Source organism: Arvicanthis niloticus, chromosome 12 (assembly GCF_011762505.2).
Source record: "Arvicanthis niloticus isolate mArvNil1 chromosome 12, mArvNil1.pat.X, whole genome shotgun sequence".
Classification (NCBI taxonomy): Eukaryota; Metazoa; Chordata; class Mammalia; order Rodentia; family Muridae; genus Arvicanthis; species Arvicanthis niloticus.
The window spans coordinates 4745001-4765866 of NC_047669.1; the positions used below are offsets into that span (position 1 = coordinate 4745001).

General features: G+C 43.5%; 1 protein-coding gene and 1 pseudogene across 4 annotated transcripts in view; one reads left to right on the forward strand and one right to left on the reverse strand.

The window, feature by feature from the left end:
* Window positions 1-13930, forward strand: part of Hira (histone cell cycle regulator) — an 80677-nt gene extending 66747 nt beyond the window's left edge. For all 4 annotated transcript variants that reach the window (XM_034514799.2, XM_034514800.2, XM_076942632.1 and 1 more), the window contains 4 exons: window positions 326-448; window positions 941-1104; window positions 2837-2925; window positions 13171-13930. In XM_034514799.2, the coding sequence (XP_034370690.1) occupies window positions 326-448; window positions 941-1104; window positions 2837-2925; window positions 13171-13287 (493 nt within the window). In that variant the 3' untranslated portion in view covers window positions 13288-13930. The remainder of the gene's footprint in view (window positions 1-325; window positions 449-940; window positions 1105-2836; window positions 2926-13170) is intronic.
* LOC117718343 (small nucleolar RNA SNORA17) lies at window positions 7081-7182 on the reverse strand (annotated as a pseudogene).
* Window positions 13931-20866: the final 6936 nt, after the last annotated feature.

Genomic DNA, 20866 nt, shown 5'->3' on the forward strand with positions numbered 1-20866 from the left:
TGGCATTGCCCAGCAGATGGAGCATGGCCAGATCACATAGGGCCATGGGTACCACAGTGTTGCGTGAGCCAGCCATTCACAATACATTTCATACAGGGGTCACTAAGACATTAAGAACCAAGACTATGTAGCTAAAATGTTCAGTGACAGTCCTCTCATTTATCAGACTTGTGACTAGAAAGCCTGCCAGTAATGGGCACCTGCCTTGAAGGACAGTGGCTCTCAGTTTCCACTGGTATGCTTGCAATGTGGTGGGCAGGGTTTGTTCTCCTGATCTTTTGTCTCCTGGTTTTCCTAACATTTGGTTCTTTCTTTGCTTTCTCAGGAACCTGGTTTCTGACAAGCAAGATTCACTGGCCCAGTGTGCAGACTTCAGGAACAGCCTGCCATCCCAGGATGCCATGCTGTGTTCAGGACCGTTAGCCATAATTCAGGGCCGCACCTCCAAGTATGTGAGCTGAGCGTGTTGGTACTGCCAGCTGTGCTGTATTGGGAGGGACATGGGTCTGATCCCTGCTTGCTTCCTGCATCCTAACTGCTGCTCAGTGCAAAGGGGTTGTCAGTTTTGATCTTTGTCAAATGTGTTTTGGGGACAGCTAGAACCCTGGTCCAATCACTTCAAAAGCCCAGGTGACAGTCGGTGAGGGTCTCTAAGGGTCATAGATACCCATGTGGCACAGGGTTTGGGAGTGGATAGGGCTGTCTTTCTGGACCCCAAACATCAGGTTCTGAGCATGGATGCTACCATGCAGCCCGCCTTTTGATGAAGAATACAGAGGTTGATAGTAGATTAATCAACTGATGGTTGGGAGGCCTTGGACAACTTATTTGCCCTCTACCCTTTGGTCTCCTCTCTGGTACACCCGGACACACAGAGCATCCCCTCTAGACCAGTGTAGTGTACCCTGTCTTAATGTTCCTGCCTTGCTGGTCTCTGTAGCTCTGGAAGGCAAGCTGCCCGGCTCTTCTCCGTGCCTCATGTGGTACAGCAGGAGACCACACTGGCCTACCTAGAGAACCAGGTTGCTGCGGCACTTACCCTGCAGTCCAGCCACGAGTATCGTCACTGGCTCCTCCTCTACGCTCGGTACCTTGTGAATGAAGGTAAGATTACTCCAAAGAAGGGTGTCTGTTGACAATAGTTTTCTCTTTTTTGAACCCCTTTTGCTAGAAGATCATGCATGCTCCCCAGTGCCTCCCTGGGCACTCAAGTCCTCCCCCAGCACATCACAGGTCTCAGTGCCTGTGCTCTTAGTGCTTCTCCTGACAGGGAGCAAGGCAGTGACCTCTAGCACCTCTCAATCCTTGGTGGGCAAGTTCTCATTCTGTTTTACTAGCCTTTCCTACCCCTGAGCCTGCTTCCCTCCAAAGCTCTCCCGTGACCCACACAGCCCCAGCTCTGCTTTCAGAGCTTCTCCACAGCCTCGCCTGTTCTTCGCTTTGTTCTTTATCACCTTCCCCATTTTGATATGATTTAAGGAAAATCAATCTAAGTATCTAAAAGATAGAAAAGTGCACTACGTGTCTACAAGGTGACTTGTTGAGCTAGTCTCTTATGCTTATTATCTGTGCAAAGGTATGCGCATATTAGCAAAGCCCTGTAGTCACAATTCTCTTTGCTCTTTGACTTTTTTTTTTTTTTAAAGATTTATTTATTTTATGTATATGAGTACACCATTGCTCTCTTCAGACACACCAGAAAAGGGCGTTGGACCCCATTACAGATGGTTTTGAGCCACCATGTGGTTGCTGGGAATTGAACTCAGGACCTCAATGAGCAGCAGTCAGTGCTCCTAGCTGCTGAGCCAGCTCTCCAGCCCTGATCTTTGACTCTTTCTGTGCTTAGTTTGTGGTCACTGGCCTTCCTAAACAGGTTGACCTCCCAGGTCCTCATACCTGAGGTATGTCAGTCATGTCTTAGGTCATGTACCCTATTCCTCAGAAATGGTTTGCCCCTTCCCGAGTGTTGAACAGAATTCAGCCTTATACATCACACAGGCTCTGCCTCATCTGGATTCTTCACTTTCGTGTGTCTATTCATTGCCCCTGGACAGTACATTAGTGTCCAGTCTTTCCCCTTGTTTTGTTGTCTGTGAGAGAGGAACCATGTGTTGAACCACATGACTTACTATTTACTTCTCAGAGTCCTCAGACTCTAGCTCCATCCTCTTCATTGTTTGCAGTACCTCTGGTGTTAGCTGTCCAGCTGCTGGCCAAAACTCGGCGTCTAGTTTCTCTGGTAGCACCACCCATACTGCAGTGCCTGTGTCCCTTGCTATTGCCATATTCAGTTGACATTCTGTAGTTAGTGTCCCAATCAGCTCCCCCATTTTGAAGTTGCCTTCCTACACTTCTGATCCCATCACACCAGCTACAGAGTCTCTTCTCAAACAGGTCCTGTTAACCACTCCCTCCCATCACACCAGCTACAGAGTCTCTTCTCAAACAGGTCCTGTTAACCACTCCCTCCCATCACACCAGCTACAGAGTCTCTTCTCAAACAGGTCCTGTTAACCACTCCCTCCCTCCACCAGTTCCCCATGTTTTCCCATGAGTTTTCATCGTAGAGCTGCCTGTGTCTGATTTACATGGGCCCAGCAGACAGGGAGGATGTTGCCCATCGTCCAGAGGCTGATGATGAATGAGTAAGAAACTATTCATGGGTCTCCAGGCCTCAAATAGAGAGAAATAGACATGTTTTACCCATAGCAGGCAATAAAATACTTGTTCATTCAGCTTGAATGTGTATACAACTTAGCATATTCCTGATTTTCATTTCCTTTAATAATGTGTTCCTGTTTTTGTTGTTGGTTTTTTTTTTTTTTCCTATGACTAGGGTTTGAATACCGCCTCCGAGAAATATGCAAGGACTTGCTGGGTCCAGTTCACTGCTCCACTGGAAGTCAATGGGAGTCAACAGTAGTGGTAGGTGCTTTTTTCATTCTTTCCACGAGAATTGTATCACAATCATGAAGGTAGAATTTTAAAAATAAGACCATCTCTGCCTGTCTCAATGCTTTGAGAGTTTTTGTCATGAGGCTTCCAACTGCCTACCTGAACTACAGTGTCAGTGGGATACACCTGGGCAGGAGTTCAGTAGATACTAGTCACACCTGTGATGAGAGAAGTGGCTTACCAGCACTCTTGGTATAAGAGTGAAGGATCATGCCAAACTTAGTGGCACATGCCTTTGATCCCAGTACTTGAGAGGCTGATGCAGGCAGATCTCTGTAAGTTAGACCAGCCTGGTCTTTCTCTATATAAAGTTCCAGACCAGAATAGCCATGGTTACATAGTAAGATCTACCTCTAAAGAAAAAGAGTCATGTCCTATCTTTGTGAGGATCAGTGTCTCTGGTAAGGTGGCACACGTAGGCCAGAAGGTTAACAAGCTGCTCTGAGACTGAATTGGTCCAGAGGGGTGGCAAGATGGAAGAGGACATTGTAGATGAAACCCAAGGATGAGGAGAAGCAGCCCTGTAGCCATGGACCGTCATTTTGGTGGAAGTAATGAGGAAGGCAGAAAAGGCATGCTACATACATGAGGTTATTTTGATTGACACACAGGAAGCAGATGAGAAGGTGGTGTGGGGTTATGGGGAGAGATACATACAGAAAGTAGACCTTGAGGTCTCCTGAGGACCCAGAGTCAGTGGTAAGTTGGATCAGTGTGGTGGCCATAGAGAGGGGCAAGGGGACAGACCTCCTATGTCTAGTAGCAGAACTAACACGACTTGGTAGATAGGTAAGTTATGCGGGAGGAAGGGGATAATGAACTTTCACTTCATAGTTTGGGGCCTGGCAAAGGTGAGTGGGAGTGCTATTGAGGGAGTTGGAAAAGGAACCAGCTGGCTGAGGAAAGGAGAAACTATTGGGTTCACAGGTAGCACCTGCTCTGACTAGGTACATTCCAGGCATGATGCAGCTTCAGTGTACAAGACTGACCTAGTTCCGTCCTTGTAGAGAGGGACAGGCTTAGCATGTATAGTATCTTGTGTAGTGTTTGAAAGAAAAGAAAAGATAAGAGGTTAGATGGATACAGAGCATTGGTGGAATGTTACTCTATGCTGAGTGATCTAAAAGACCCGACCTACCAAGAAGAAGAAACCAGAAAAGGAGAGGGACAAATTCAAGCACATGTTTGAAGGAAAGATGTCCAGGCAGAGGGACAGACAGGTGCAAAGGTCCTGAGGTGGGAGTACTTAGAATATAACGGAACAGCTATGCAGAGCAGTGGTCAGAAGTCAATAGGAAGTGAGGTGGCCAAGCTTAGACGGTCAGTACCATAGGCTTTGAAGGCATTCCTGTGTTCAGTGGCCAACTCTGTATCTCATTTGTTACTTTCATTGCAGTACTGTCAGTTGGGTAATGAAATTCTGGCTTCAGAATCTTTCTTCTAAGGGCCCTGTTGATAATATTCTTCAGACTTCCAGCATTGAGGGTTGTTGCTAGAAGATCTGGTGTAATGTGATTTTCATGGCCTTGAACATACTTTTCTTGTAGAAAAGGGTAAATGTTTGTATAAAGATATATCTGTTAGTTGGCTTTATCAGCACAGGAGGACAGTAACTAATACAGTGGCTATTATGAATGGGACTGTTTCTCTCTGTGTTTGCTATTGATATGGTATCTCTGTATTAATTTTCAGTCCTGTCACTTTGTTGAAAGTGTTTATCTGGTCTAAGAGCTTTGTCATGTATAGAGTCATGTCATCTGCAAATAAGGAACTTTGACTGCTTTACCCATTTGAAACCCTTTTATTTCCTCCTCTTATTGTTCTGGCTAAGGCTTTACGTACCATATTGAGTGGGAGTGAAAGATATTAGATACTCTTGCCTTGTTCTTGATCACATTGGGAATTTTTTTCTGTGTAGTGTAATGATGGCTGATGGTCTGTTGTACGTAGCCTTTATTATGTTGAAATATTCTCCCTCTACTTTTATCATGTAGCCACATTGGATTTTGTCAGTCTTTGTCTATGTTTATTGAAATTTTTGTCTAGGTGATGGGTAATGTTTGTTGGTTTATGTTTGTTGAACCGCTGTCTGTAGTAATGCCACAATTTTGGTTATGATGAATGCTCTTCTTGACATGAGCTTAAATTTATTTTGCAAGTATTTCATTGAGAATTTTTATATTGATGTCTTTGGGGATGACCATCTTCTTGTCTTCCTTTTTTTTTTTTTTTTTAATTTTTTATTGGTTCTTTGTGAGTTTCACATCATGCATCCCAATCCTACTCATACCTCCCTAACCTTGTACCTACCCACTACCCTTGCAATCTTCCCCACAACAGAAAAAAATTTTTGTTGTGGACACATCACAGTGTATCCCACAGTCTACCCTTTTGTCCACACTTTTGTGCTTGCAATTGTTCATTTCAATAAGGCCTCTGGCTTCTGCTACTCTTATGAATACTGGAACCTCATTAGGACTCCTCTTGGATATCCTGTTGTTACCCTGTGTTGTGGAGATCCTCTAGGTGGGGATCTGTAGGACCAGCCCCTTCATGCACTCCAGTAGTCCATCAATGGAGTAGATGTTGGGTTGGGCCAACTCAAAACCCTGAAATTGGTCCTGAGAGGTATCTAAGCTGGTCAGCCAGTGGCCTTTCCTGCTCTTACACCCTCAGGCCAGCTCACCAGCAATCCCTGCAACCAGGGTTAGCTCTATCATGCTACCCAGTTGAGGTACAGGGCCTGTTAGCTTGAGTGTTGCAGCTGGTGAGGGGGAGCTTGGCTAGTTCTCCCACTCTCATGACCCTGGCTGGGACCAGCTCTCCAGCCATAGATGTCAAGGATGAGGGAGGTGAGGAGGGCGTTGCAGCTGGTGAGGGGGAGCTTGGCTAGTTCTCCCACTCTCATGACCCTGGCCGGGACCAGCCCTCCAGCCATGGATGTCAAGGATGAGGGAGGTGAGGAGGGCATCTCTTTTATCCACACCACTACTTAGCAGAAGAGAGGCAAGGCCAGTCTCCTGGGCTTATGCCCTTGTGGCAAGCTCACCAGCAACTCTGACATCCAGGGTCAGCTGTTCTGTGCTGTCCAGGCGAGTTGCAGGTCCTCTTCTCCCAAGTGCTGCAGCAGAACCAGCTCTCCTATTTTTATGACCCCCTTGGAGCCAGCTTTCCCACCCTCTGCTGGTAGTGAGGGCAAAAGGGAGGGGAAGAGATCTTTCCTTTGCCAATGCCACTGCACAACAGACAAGAGGCAGGGCCTGCTCTCCCGTAGCCCCTATATCCAGGGCCAGCTCTATTGTGCTGCCCAGGGAGACTCAGGGCCTGCTTTTCTGAATTCTGTAGCAGTTGAGGGACAGGGCCAGTTCTCCCACTCTGATTATCTTAGAGCCAGCTCTCCTGCCTGCTGTAGGTGGTAAGGTGTAGGGGGCATCTCTCCTTCACCTGTGTTGCTGATTGGCAGGGCCAGCTCTCCCATGCTTATGTCTTTAGGGTGGCGGCTCGGACCAGGGACGTCTACTTGGTCTTTGGTGGTAATAGACCTCTGCTTCTTCAGGGCCAAGAGCCCAGACGTGGTCCCAGATGGCAGCATAGGCCAGGAATGTGGTCCCGGTTGGCAGCTTAGGCCAGGGCTGTGGTCCCAGGTGGCATCACTGGCACTCACCTCTGGTGGCAGTACAGGCAGCACAGGCCAGGAGCATGGTCGCAGGTGGCATCACTGGCACTCACCTCAGGCTGTTTCTCACTACCCTCAAGTCTCCAGCTCTGCCTCTGTTCCTTGTGCCTGTATCCTTCTGTTGCTCTTTCTCTTCCATTTCTCTACCACTGCTTGCTTCTTTTAGTGGTGCCTGGTGTCTCCTGTGTCTGAGGTCATCTCAGGAGTTCTATGCCCTGCTCATGTATTATAGTGTTGGTCAGGGGTCATCTTGGGCATGACCTTGCCAGGCTCACCTGATTAGCTCATTGTGAGGGTCATCTGTCAAGGGCTCACTCCTGCTTGGGGCCCATGGTCCCAGGTGGGGTTCTTCTAATCTGCAGCTTTTACCCTGCCTTGGGAGCCCATCTAGGCCTGCACAGCACTAAACTGGTTATTGTCTCAGGCTTGATTTTTTTTTTCCTCCAGGGAATTTTCAGCTACTAATCATTCAGATGTTCGCAGGTTAGATCACTGAACATAGAGAGAGCCTCTCTCCTTTCTGCCACACCTTCAATGCCTCTAGGGACAGAGGAAGATCATCTTTCATATTCTTTTGCTGTCTTTATCTGGGATCAGGATAACATTGGTTCCATTAAAAACAGTTGGAAAGTTTTTCTTCCTTTTCAATGTCATGTAGTAATTTCAGTACTTCAGAGTTCAGATACTAGGCCTTTATAGTTGGGAGACTATTACTGTTTCAATTTTGTTGCTGGTTGTTAATATAATTAGTTAATTAATAAATCCTGGCAATAGGTTCACTACCCACCCCAAAGGTCTACACTATTGAATGAAAAACACACACATAACCTTTACATTTTGATATGTCTTAATCAGCATAGCCTAACCTCCACTATTGATTGAATCTACCTTCTGCCGATAATTCTTAGTTATAACTTACTAAATTCTGTGTACTTTCTTGGACGCTCTGGGCTCAGATGACTGCCCAACTGGGCTGAGCTTTGGGCTGTGTTCTCCTGGCTTCTTCACATGGCAGCCATGCCTCTCTGTCCTGCACTTTTCTCAGGCATGGCATTTATTTATTAATCTGAATTTACTGGGAGTAAGGTCCCTCAGTATCTTACATGCAGGACTCTCTTCGTGCACATAATTTTGGGGACCCAAATTAAAATTGGAATATAAGCAGCATTAGGCCAAATTCACTATAGCTGGTTATGGATCTTTTTAAGTTATTCACTTTGTCTTGGTTTTATTTTGTTATGCTGTATTTGTCTAGAAATTAGTCTGTTTCTTTTAGCCTTTCTAACATAGTGGAATAGATTTTTAAAATATGTCTTTATTAATATTTTCTGAATGTCATTTTTTGTTGTTTTGCCTCTCCTTTGACTTTTCAAATTTTTTAATTTGGGTCTTTTGTATTTGTTTGTTTGTTTGTTTTGTTTCTCAGTGTCTTGTGGGATAGAGATCCAAAGACCACTCAGCACAACCAAAATCTGAACAGAGAGTTTATATTATGCCACATGGAAGCTGGTGACTGCCTAGAGAGAAAGACTTCTCACAGGGCAGCCTTAATGCATTTTACAGGAACTTTTAAAGGCAAAGACACAGAAACTGCATCGTGGTTGGCCGTTGCAGGGGAAGTAAAGCAAGCCCTGGTATCCAGAGGCAGTGACACCCAACTGTGCATAGGAATTCTCCAGCCCGTTTTTTGACCTTTGGGGCTGGGATCCTACTCTGAGACCAGCTCTTTTTGCCTCCCTGGTAGCTGAGATAGGTAACTTCTGATGTATGAAGTTGGACCTTTTTAGCTATGATTTTGTAACCCAAGGTCTGTAACTCTTGCAGCAATCCCTCAGTGGCTCTTAGACAATCTCTCTTAGTTTCAGAGAGGCTAGGAGGAAGTTGTGTATTATAAGAATTCATAGATCATATTGTAAGAATGTAATCCTAGGGAACCAGACAGAAGGACAGGAGGTTGGCACTTAGTGCCTCATCAAACAGGCTTGCAGAGTTTCTCAATCCTTCGGGCAACCTGGTCCAGGTAAATTGCCCACTGTATCATCCCTCTGTTTCTGTCCATTCCAATGGAAAGGTGGGTTGACTTACTTCTGCCAGTGGGAGGTTGAAGAATGCATCTTTCAGATCCAAGGCATGTACACCTATTCTTCTGGAGGAATCAGACTCAGAGTGTCTGAGTTTGGGATCATGGGATGATGGTCTTGATCCTCTTATTTACTTCCCTCAGATCTTGGACAGGTCTATAATCAGAGGTCCCAGGTTTCTTCACAGGCAGGAGGGAAAGGTTCCAGGGTAACTGGTAGGGCACCAGGCTGCCTGTCTCTCTAAGCCAGTCAATATAGATTGCAATTCTTCTCTTTGCTTCCAGGGTTATTGGATATTTCTCTATCTCTCTCTCTCCCTCTCTCTTTCTTTCTTTTTCTTTCCCTCTCCCCCTCTCTCTTTCCCCCTCTCTACCTCTTTTCCCCTCTCTACCTCTTTTCCCCCTCTCTCCCTCCCCCCTCTCTTTCTTTCTTGATTTTTTTTCTTATGAGTATTCTGTAGCTGTCTTCAGACATACTAGAAGAGGGCATTGGATCCCATTTTAGATGGTTATGAGTCACCATGTGGTTTCTGGGAATTGAACTCAGGACCCCTGGAAGAGAGGTCAGTACTCTTAAGTGTTGAGCCATCTCACTAGCCCATAGGTGGTATTATTTAATCTGGACAGGGGTAGCCGAACTGGTTAATTGAACAATTATAGGAACTTGGTGTAGGGCCAGTCCCGGGGCTAGGGGTTAGTTTTTGCCTATACTCTCAGGAATCTTTGTTGTCAAAAAGAATAAAAAAAAAAAAAAAAAGGTAGTCCAACAACTGTATCTTTTGTTTGAGGACAGGACTTTCAGCTAGAAGATACTCTTCTTGAGAGAGGTTAAAGCATCAAAATTTTGCTGGGTGTCTGTAAGTCTGTTTCTCATCATCAGAGAAGGTGGTAGTAACTTTTCGGTTTATGCAAACTGTCTCTTCCTACTGGGATAGAGACAATCAGGTAAGAACTGAATATGTTGCTTCAGTACTAAGAAGTCAGTTGCTTTGTTCCCAACTTTAAATGTTAACCTAGGCTCCAAGGGGGTTAAAGTATCGGAGCCTGGGCTGCATCTCTGTTTTTCTTCCTATTAATTAGAGCACTCAGTTTTCTTATGTTCTTTGTCCTTGCAATAGGCTCATTGGCAGCCTACTTGTCTCCTGCACTGAACTAGTTTATTATATGCATTTTCTCACAGGGCCACCGCTAGGCTTGTTCCTCTGGTTCTTGACAGGTTCTTTGTTGTTAACAACTTTTGAGTTGCCTCCGGGAATTAGGACCTGTTTACAAAAAACAAAGAAGTGAGCTGTGAAGCAGAACTGCCCACAGTTTCACTTCTAGATCTCAATTCATAATGACAAGTAAGAGACTGACCAGAAGAGACAGAGACAGACAGGACAGGAGCAAACAGTAACAACATGGAGACCAATTAGGGGTGGCCACCATGTATTCAAATACCTCAACAGTCCTGGGGACTCTGGTGACATCTCACATAGATATTACACATTGACTAGCAGCTGCTAATCTGACCTCTCCTATGTGTTCAAACAGAAGGCACCTTAGACTTATCTCTGGAGTTGACAAACCAGGTGACTTTCACTGAAGGGAATTTATACAAGGGTGTTGGAGAGGCCTGGTCCCTTGCAAGCAATGAGTTCTCTCCTAAAGCCCTGGAACATCTCAGGTTATGTACTCCCTAACAGCTGTGGCCTGCACTCAGACCTTGGGATTGGTAGGACCTCTAAATGTTAAGGGATAGAGACCTAAAGTCTACAGAGTCCGTACTGAGAGTCTATGTTAGGCTGGCTGGCAGCTGGCAACTACCTAGAGAAAAACACCATAGAGCAGCTTCAAATGCATTTTACAGGAACTTTTAAAGCAAAGAACACAGAAAATCTATATCCTAGTTGGCAGTTGCAGAGGAAAATAAAGCAGCAAGCAGTGTAACAGAAGCCAAAAGCAAGCAGTTAGTTGTAGCTGGGGAATTTTGATCCTGAGTTTCTAGAACAAGGTTGGGTGCTTTCCCATGGGACTTTTCATGGTGGGGATAGAAAAAGTGGGGGATCAATTTCAAGATAAACCAAAGATGTCTCCAGCTGAGAGAAGACAGAGGCACCTTTGTCCAGTCACAGTTGTTGTGAATTTGTCGATAGTTTGTCAATCTTGTTAATCTTTTGAAAGAACCAGCTCTTCCTTTCACTGATTTGGATTTATTTATTATCTATCTATCTATCTATCTATCTATCTATCTATCTATCTATCTATCTATCTATCTATCTATTTCAATTTCAGCCTTGGTTGTAAGTCTTTTTGTTCACTGTTTTTGGCTTTATTTGTCCTTGTTTTTTTCAAGTCTCTAAGGAACATTATTTATTAAGTTATTAATTTGAAGTCTCTCAAAAAATTTTTTTTGATGAGCTAAATGCATTTAACACATGGAATGAGTACATGACTATTAAAAATGATATCTACCCACATTCTATCCTTGGGTCCACACACAACCCAGGAAACTCCCTTGAGGTCTCTAGACTCTTGTGGAAACTAAATATTGAGCAGGAAGAGGGCAGTTCAGTGTGTTACTACATTGAGGTTGGCACTGATGCAGATAGTAACTGAGGGATATCTCAGGAACCCAGGTACCCCTGAATTTCTGAAGACAAAAGCAGGGATGGCCTATCCTTACCATAGAGTATGGGGCAAGGGTTCTCTTGTGGTTGGAGTTCCTGGACAGATCTCCCAAAGGACCCCACTAGGGCTGAGTTCTTGTTGAGAGTCAGACTTACCTGGTGAGAGCCTTATTTCCAAAGGGTTTTTGTTTTAGGGGGTCTGTCACATTGGGTGACAAGTAGTCCTGAAACACTGATTTTTATTTCTCCAATATTTGTAGATTGTTTTTCTGTGATTTGCTGGGTCTATATTGGCATTTGTGGTATTTTACAACTTGGAATATGTCTTTCCAGTCCCTTCTGGCTTATTTTTTCTGTCAAAGTTATTATTCTGATGGCTCTTCAGTAACTTCACCTTTTTCTTTATGGCTTGTAATTTTCTTTATTTTATGTTTTTATTGTTTTATCTATAATATGCTGTGAAGATCTTTTTTTTTCTGGTCCTACCTATTTGAGTTTCTGTTAGCTTCTTGTACCTGCAGGTTCTATTCCTCGTCATCTAATGAGAATCACATACCTTCATGGTCCTTTGCTCTGCTGCCTTCTGTTGCTTTTCTTCCTTCATAAGCTCTGGCCAACTAGCAGTTGGAGGGAAGAGATCTTAGGAATCAATCAGGAGAACTGTTAGGTCCAGGGGTCAGGGCCTATCTGTGAGTGCTGATAAGTGAGACTATAGGAGAACAAGTGGCTCACAGGATGGGAAGAAGGAGATCTAGTCTGGGGGTTGGAAAATCCAGACTTAGCCAGGTTGCCTGGCAGCCCTTGGAGGAACTCTTGGGCCTGTGGAGTGAGATAGTGATGGGAAGTTTCAGAGTTAACATTGTGGATATGGGAGAGAAATCCTGGAATTGTGCATGCCTGTGAGGTGCATGGGAGTAGAGCCTGTCTGGTGGTGTGAGGAAGACATGTCCTAGAGGAGCTAGCTAAGAGACATTTATCTTCCCCCTGCCTCCTGAGTTAGTTTACGAGCTATAACTGGAGCATGAGTGTATATGCATGGACATGAGTTTCAAGTTTCTGCTTTGAGTTTATAACTTGCTGTAATCTCTTCATGTGATAGGATATTACCTCACCTGTTATAGGATTCCTTGCGGTGGTTTGAATAGGTTTGGTCCTCATAGATTCATGTGCTTGAATGTTTGGCCATAGGGAGTGGCATTATTTGGAAGTATGGCCTTGTTGGAGGAGGTGTGGCTTTGTTAAAAGAAGTGTGTCACTGTGTATGTGGGATTTGATGTCTCCTGTGCTCAGGCTCTGCCTAGTGCTGAAGATAGTCTCCTCCTGGCTTCTTCAGATCAAGATTAGAACTCTTGGCTCCTCCAGCACCAAGTCTGCCTGCATGCCATGCCTCCCATGCCCACCATGATGGTAACCTGTAAGCCAGCTATTGCAGACTGGCAGCAGGAGCAGGGGAAGAAATACAGGCAGAACACCAGAAGCCACCACTGTCCCTACGTTGCCCTGCAGGATTACCCTGCCTGGAATAGGAAAATACTGGTCTAAGGGGCAGCTTACCTGCCTTCAATCTTGCTCTGCCACCTTCCCCACTCTACAAGGTTAAATCTTTAAGAATCCTACCCAGGAAGTATAAGGTTTGTGGTGACTCTCTTAGCAAATGTAGGTCTGAACAGAGCCTGGTCTTTCCTTCTTCCCTGAACTATGTTGTCTCTTCTAGTCACCCTTTCTTTGTGGACACTCACTTGTTCCTGCCTTTTAGCTCTGTACTTCAGTTGCAGAGTCTCTGCCAGAAAAGACCACAGAATCTGCACCTCCTTGGATATATCCCTCAACTGTTACTCTTGTATCCACAGGGTCTGCGGAAAAGGGAGCTGCTGAAGGAACTTCTGCCAGTCATCGGGCAGAATCTTCGATTCCAGCGCCTCTTTACTGAGTGCCAGGAACAACTGGATATCCTGAGAGACAAGTAGCCTGCTCTGGCTTGCCCCAGCTGCTGCAAGGGCAGGGCCACACTATTGCCACTGGCAGGTGCCTGGAGCTAGCCCCACCTGTTAGGGTGGTAGTAGGAAGAGAGACCTTGGCAGAAGATGTGTTGTCCTGCACCAGCACTAGTCCAGTTCCCTGGGTGGACATGGCCTATAACCCAGGCCTCAATAACTCCAAAAGGGGGCAGCTTGTCCCTCCATGCAGACCCAACTGTGGACTTGGGGCTAGGACCTTGCTGCCCTGGGGCCAGTAGGGATCTCTTGAGCCTGTCTCCAGCTTGGCCCCAAGGTAGACACTGGCTCCTGCCATTGCAGGTGCTGTGCTGCTTCAGCTATAACGAATGAGCCATTTGTAAGAGCAAGAGCCTGCAAGCGTTAGGGATGATGCAGTTGGCAGATGGACCCGAAGCCTGTGTGAAAGCTAAGCTGTTCTGACACATGGACTATTTTTGTACTAGAATTTGCTAACTTGGAATATGGAGTTTCTTTTGTCGATCAGGATATCCCTATAAGTTACTTGGACATTGGTCACTTGTAGGAAATTTAAATTCTAATTATGACAGCTACACTGAAAAAAATAATTGTACTGAAATTAACTTGTCTATCTTCATTTGGTTTAATTTTTAAATGTTTGTAAAAAGAGACACTTTGTGTGTGTGGGGGGTGGGGTGGGACAAAGGGGAGGGCAATTTCTTTTCTAAGTGTAAAATAAATGAACATGCATTGGATACCAAACCATTTGCCTTCCTGGCCTTTTCCTTCTGATGTCCTCTCCTCCCTTACTCTGAGTCTTTTTCCTGCTGTGGCAGTGACAGCATTGGAGCCTGAAAGGATCTTCTGGAATCGTGTGATTCCTGCTGCCTTCTTCTGTAGATGTTCATCTGTGATGTGTGAGAACCACTTACCTGTCATACAGTAGCACTTCAGGCTGGCCTGGGGGCAGCAAACAGGCCATATGTCATCCTCCAGGTGAGGCATTGTGACCCTCAGTGCCTCAGCTATTATGGTCATTTTCAGCTTCAGCTGAAGGACACAGGCTTAGAATCCTGAGGAATTATCAAAAGCCTGGTGTGGTGACAGACGCCCCTAATGTTAGTATTGGGGAGGCTGAGGCAAGATGTTTGAGTGCAAGGCTGTAATAGGCCTAGGTTATATAGAGATACTTTGTTTAAAAAAAAAAAAAAAAAAAGATGAGAAGGAAATGCTTATCAGGAAGCTGTAATTTTCTCAGAAAGTAAGCTAGAGGCTGATCAAGAAGCACAGACACAGACTGAGAGCACACACGGCCCCTGTTCCCCCTGGACTGTCCTGGAACCCTGTTAGAGTCAGGAGCCCTGAATTTGGAATCCAAAGGCCTGAGAAACCGACTTGTCTGCCTTGAGTTCTTCCCACTCTTTTTTCTTATGCCTCTTACCTAGATAAGACCCTGGAATGCATGTGTGACACACAGAGTCAGCATGAAGTGCCAGCCTGTAAGTGGGGGCTTTAACTCACAAAGTAAACAGCCAAGGAGTGTCAGGAAGCTCCCCTCAGCTGCAGCAAGATTGTCACCAAAATGTCCTTAGGACTAGCAGGCCTCTTTGAGACGCAAACCAGTGTCACCTTGGCCTTCCTTTTTCTAAATCAGATCTCAAGCAGAGGTGAAGGTAAGATAGTCTATATGGTTATGAAGACCTGGCCACTAGAAACCACTTGTTCAAAGGAAACATTAGCAATTATTTTTATATTTACTTCTGTGTCTGGGTATGTATAGCATGGTGCTTCTGGAGGTCAGAGGACAACTTTGGGTTGTTGGGTGTTGGTTCACTCCACTGTGTGAGTTTCAGGGATTGAACACTTGTCGTAAGGCTTGGTGGCAGCTATCTTGCCACAGTTTAGCAAATCTATTTTTACTACCACTGTTTGCAGCTGGTAGAGGCCAGGGACTGCTGTTTCTAGTCATGGAATAACAGATGGAATTTACCCTCCTGCCTGAGACAAGCAATAAACCAGTCAAAATTCACAACACAATGGCTTTAAGACTTGAGTATAAGAAAAAGATGGGGGCTGGAGTGTTCATCTGGTACGACAAGACCTTGAGCTTGATCTTAAGCATCATGTACACAAAAGATGGAAAATGTTGAGCCTCAAAGTGCTGAACTTTCATGGAGAGAGCAAAGATGGAAAGAGTTCCTGCTATGGTACATGGACTGCCTAAATTGAGGAAATAAGTGGAGAGAAGAGACAGAGTTAATGGAACAGAACACCAGAAAGCTGTATGGAGAGCTGGAGAGTTCAGGGGCCCCTTGAGCATTTGTCCAGCTGAATACTGCCTAGTGCATACATGTGAGGAAGCTCCCACATGGGAAGACCACTGTACCAAGGAAAGATCTGTGGGAGTAACAGTGAAAACTGCCAGGCTCTCAGTTGGGCAAAGTGCCTGGTCCTAGCCACCAGACAAAAACTCATACTTCACAGGCTTGGAGTAGGTACTCAGAAGACATGCCTCAGTATTGGAGAATAATTGGAACACCACAGCCAATTTAAAAAATAAGACTGGAAAGGATCCAAAGCAAAGTTCAAGAGGACTACAAATGCAAGTAGACCAAGACCACATGACAACTAGCAAAGATGCAGGACGATGCTCTGAAAAGACAAAATAATTTCACAGTTCAGAGTGGCCCAGAACTTACACCACTATGAAGCCGGCTGAAAAAAAATATTAAGGCAGTTATAGTATATTCAAGAAGTTAAGTAAGTCTGGGGATGCAGTTGAGTTGGTAGGATGTTTGCCTGGCATGCATCTCCTGGCACCATGCAAACTGGACACAGTGGGACACACCTGTAATTCTAGTGCATGGGAGGTAGAGACAAGGGAATCAGACAATCATGGCCATCTTTATCTACATAGGAAGTTCAAGTCCAGCCTGAGCTGCAGGAGACCACCATCTCAAAAGAAAAGGAGGAGAAACAAAGCAAAAAATGGAAGATCAGCCATTTGATGTGTAGCAATTTCCTGTGTAATAAAGGTTTCCATCCTGGAGGGATGTTAAAATTGAGGAATTAAGGTGTTAAATTGAGGAAGTAAAAAACTCGAGCTTCAAGAAATTTCTGAAACTGACCAGATACAATAGCCCCACCCCCAAACATACAGAAACAGTAAGGACTGTTGAGAGGCACTCTCAGACCAGATCAGCTGTCTGTAGGGTGTGCAGTGTACTTCAGCTTTCCAATTTTGTGAGCTCTTAGCCATGCTGGGGAAGGCTTTGATGATGTAGCTGTTCTGAACTGTTTCTGCTCACTTGCTTGGTTAGATTCACACCAAGGTATTTTATATTATCTGTGACTATTGTGAAGGGTGTCGTTTCCATAATTTCTTTCTTATCCTGTTTATCCTTCGAGTAGAGGAAGGCTACTGATTTGTTTGAGTTAATTTTATATCCAGCTGTGTGCTGCACCCAGCCTTGAGCAGGCCAGAAAGACCTTGTTTACCACAATAGACCTAATAATAGGACCATGGTGGAGTTACCCACCTTGGCTGCACTACAACCTGCTACAGGAACTTAGAAGAATAGACTGCCCAGTGAGCTTGCCTTGAGACATCTCTGGCTGTGACAAAAGATGGGTTCCCCACCCATCTTCAGCTGAAATAAGAATGGGTTCAGTAGGGCTTTCCCTTTAAATTAGAAGAGCTGAATATTAAATATCAAATTGCAAAAACTTCTCAGTGTCCTCAATTTCTTCATAATGGTTAATCCTTGAGGACTTATACCTAATCAATCTTGGCAAATGGATGTTACTCACTTTCAATTTTGGAAAATTAAAATATGTACATGTGAATTGATAACTTTTAGTTTTTCTACTTGCAACTGCTTTAACAGGAGAAGCAACTAAAAATGTAATTAGTTATTGCCTACATTATTCTATGTTTGGGGTTTCATATCAGATTATAGATAATAGAACTGGCTATTACAGTCAGACATTTGAGATGTTTTGTTGACAATTTAATATTACCTATATTACTGGGATTCCTTATAATCCTCAAGGACAAGATATTGTGGAACTTTAAAATAATATCTTCATAACTCTGAGTGTGGGAGGAGCAGCTACTGGTGCTTCTGCCCTAGTTTTACAAGGAACTCCAAAAAATTGGCTTTTAAACAATTAAAGAGGGGAAATTATACCCTCCAAGGTCACTAAAAGCACACCTTGCTTTTGTCTTATCTGCTTTAAATTTTTTTTTTCTAACTGATGCTAAAGGCCAGTCTGCAGCACATCATCACTGGTATCCAGTCACTTCCAGCTCATTTTTTCCGGGTCAAATGGAGAGACCCCTATCTAATTCATGGAACAGTCCTGACTCTGTTTTAATTTGGGGTAGTGGTTTGGTCTGTGGTTTGTTTTTTTTTTTTCACAAAAAGAAAATGGAGTCCAATGGCTGCCTGAAACATTGGTCCATCAAGTGGACACAGATCTTGAGCCTAATGATTATGATTCTAATGATGAAGATGGCTCAAAATTCCTATCAGCCAGCTGAGTTAACCTGGCATATAGTCTCCACTCTTACTGGAGAGTAAGTGTTTTTTTAAGTCAATACTTAAAGCTACCCACTATATACCTGGTGGCCAGACTTTGTGTCTGATCCCTGCCAATTAGCAGCTGGATTCGATAACTGGGACATTCCTGCTTACAACTTTATTTTCTACACTGCTTGAACCATTAATTATAATCTTATTGCTTTTAACCTTTGAACCTTGTATCTGAAACAGATTGGTTGCCTTCACACAGGATCTCTCTCAGCTAGCTCAGCTATTCATCATGGCAGTTATCTATCACTACGAAGAAATGCATTGAGTGCATGCTCACAGGTCCTTTGGTCTGAATGTGGCTTTGGTCTGTATGGGAGTGTGCCATAGATGGCTGGTAGTCAAGGATGAGTAAGAGTGTTCTTGAGCTCCTATAGACCTAAGACAGAATCATACATCAATATGCTATGTATGTTTTCCATGACAGGTTATAATGAGCAATATAGATGCCAACCTAAGACAGACACAGTTGCCTGGCCTCTCTTTACCTTATACGGGATGAAATCTTATGCCCCATCCAGCTGCTGGCACTGTTCATCTTTAAAAAACTAATAAAGGTGAATTGTGCCCTCCACCTAGCCTTGAGCAGGCCAGAAAGACCTTGTTTACCACAATAAACCTAATAATAGGACCTAGGTGGAGTTACCCACCTTGGCTGCATGTACAACCTCCTACAGGAACAGAAAAATAGACTGCCCACTGAGCTTTCCTTGAGACATCTCTGGCTGTGACAAAGGATGGGTTCCCCCATCCATCTCCAGCTGAAACAAAAATGGGCTCGGTGGGGCTTTCCCTTTAAATTAGAAGAGCTGAATATTAAACTTCGAGCCTTGATCAGAAAACTTTGTCTTGGCTTCATGCTTCTCTAACCTCTCTGTCCCCTTTTTCATTTTGAGCCCCCCTTTCAAGTGAACCCAGTTTGTCCATGGCCACAGGTGGCTATATCCAGCCACTTTGCTGACATTGTTTATCAGGTTTAGGAGTTCTCTGGTGAAATTGTTGGGGTCACTTAAGTATACTATCACATCATCTGAAAATTGTGATATTTTGACTTCTTCCTTTTCAATTTGTATCCCTTTGACCTCCTTTTGTTGTCTAATTGCTCTAGCTAGAACTTCAAGTACTATATTGAATAGATAGGGAGAGAGTGGGCAGCCTTGTCTAGTTTCCGATTTTATTGGGATTGCTTCAAGTTTCTCTCCATTTAGTTTGATGTCGGCTACTGGTTTGCTGTATATTGCTTTTACTATGTTTAGGTATGGGCCTTGACTTTCCAAGACTGATCTTTTTAGGACTTTTATGATAAAGGGATGTAAATTTTGTCAAGTGCTTTCTCAGCATCTAATAAAATGATCATTTTTTCTTTGAGTTTCTTTTTTAAGAACTTTTTAAAATCCACTATAAGTGGATTATGTTGATGGATTTCCATATATTGAACCATCCCTACATCCCTGGGAGAAGCCTGGGAGAAGTGTGATTAATGATTATTTTGATGTGTTCTTGGATTCGGTTTGCAAAAATTTTATTGGGTATTTTTGCATTGATGTTTATAAGGGAATTTGGGCTGAAGTTCGCTTTCTTTATTGGGTTTTTGTGTGGTTTTGTTTTCAGTGTATTTGTGGCTTCCTAGAATGAATTGGGAAGTGTTCCTTTTATTTCTATTTTGTGGAATAGTTTGAAGAGTATTGGTATTAGGTTTTATTTGAACGTCTGATAGAATTCTGCACTAAAGCTATCTGGTCCTGGGCTTTTTTGGTTTGAAGCCTTTTAATGACTGCTTCTATTTCTTTAGGGGTTATGAGACTGTTTAGATGGTTTATTTAATCCTGATTTTACTTTGGTATTTAGTATCTGTCTAGAAAATTGTTCATTCTATCCAGGTTTTCCAGTTTTGTTGAATATAGGCTTTCTGTAGTAGGATCTGACGATTTTTTGAATTTCCTCAGTGTCTGTTGTTATATCTTCCTTTTCATGTCTGATTTTGTTAATTTGGACACTGTCTCTGTGCCCTCTGGTTAGTTTGACTAATGGTTTATCTATACTGTTGATTTTGTGCAAGAACCAGTTCTTGTTTCTGTTGATTCTTTGTATAGTTCTTTTTGTTTTGATGTGGTTGATTTCAGCCCTGAGTTTGATTATTTCTTTCTATCTACTCCTCTTGAGTGCATTTGGTTCTTTTTATTTTAGAGCTTTCAGGTGTTCTGTTAAGTTGCTGGTGTATGCTCTCTCTGGTTTGTTTTTGAAGACACTCATAGATATGAGTTTTCCTCTTAGTACTGCTCTCATTGTGTCCCATAAGTTTTGGGTATATTTTGTCTTTATTTTCATTAAATTCTAAAAGTCTTTAATCTCTTTCTTTATTTCTTCATTGACCAAGTTATCATTGATTAGGGCATTGTTCAGCTTCCATGTGTATGTGGGCTTTCTGTTGTTTTTTTTGTTATTGAAGACCAGCCTTAGTCAGTGGTAATCGGATAGAATATATGAGATTATTTCAGTCTTGTATCTGTTGAGGCCTGTTTTGTGATTGATTATACGGTCAATTTTGGAAAAGGTACCATGAAGTACTGAGAAGAAGGTATATTCTTTTGTTTTAGGATGAAATGTTCTATAGATGTCAGTTAAGTCCAATTGGTTCATAACTTCTGTTAGTTTCATTGTGTCTCTGTTTAGTTTCTGTTTCCATGATCTGTTCATAGTTGAGAGTAGGGTGTTGAAGTCTCCCACTATTATTGTGTGCGATGCAATGTGTGATTTGAGCTTTAATAAAGTTCCTTTTATGAATGTGGGTGCCCTTGCATTTGGAGCATATATGTTTAGACTTGAGAGTTCTTCTTGGTAGAGTTTTCCTTTGATAAATATTAAGTGTTCTTCCTTATCTTTTTTGATAAATTTTGGTTGAAAGTCAATTTTATTTGATATTAGAATGGTACTTCAACATGTTTCTTGGGACCATTTGCTTGGAAAATTGTTTTCCAGCCCTTTATTCTGAAGTAATA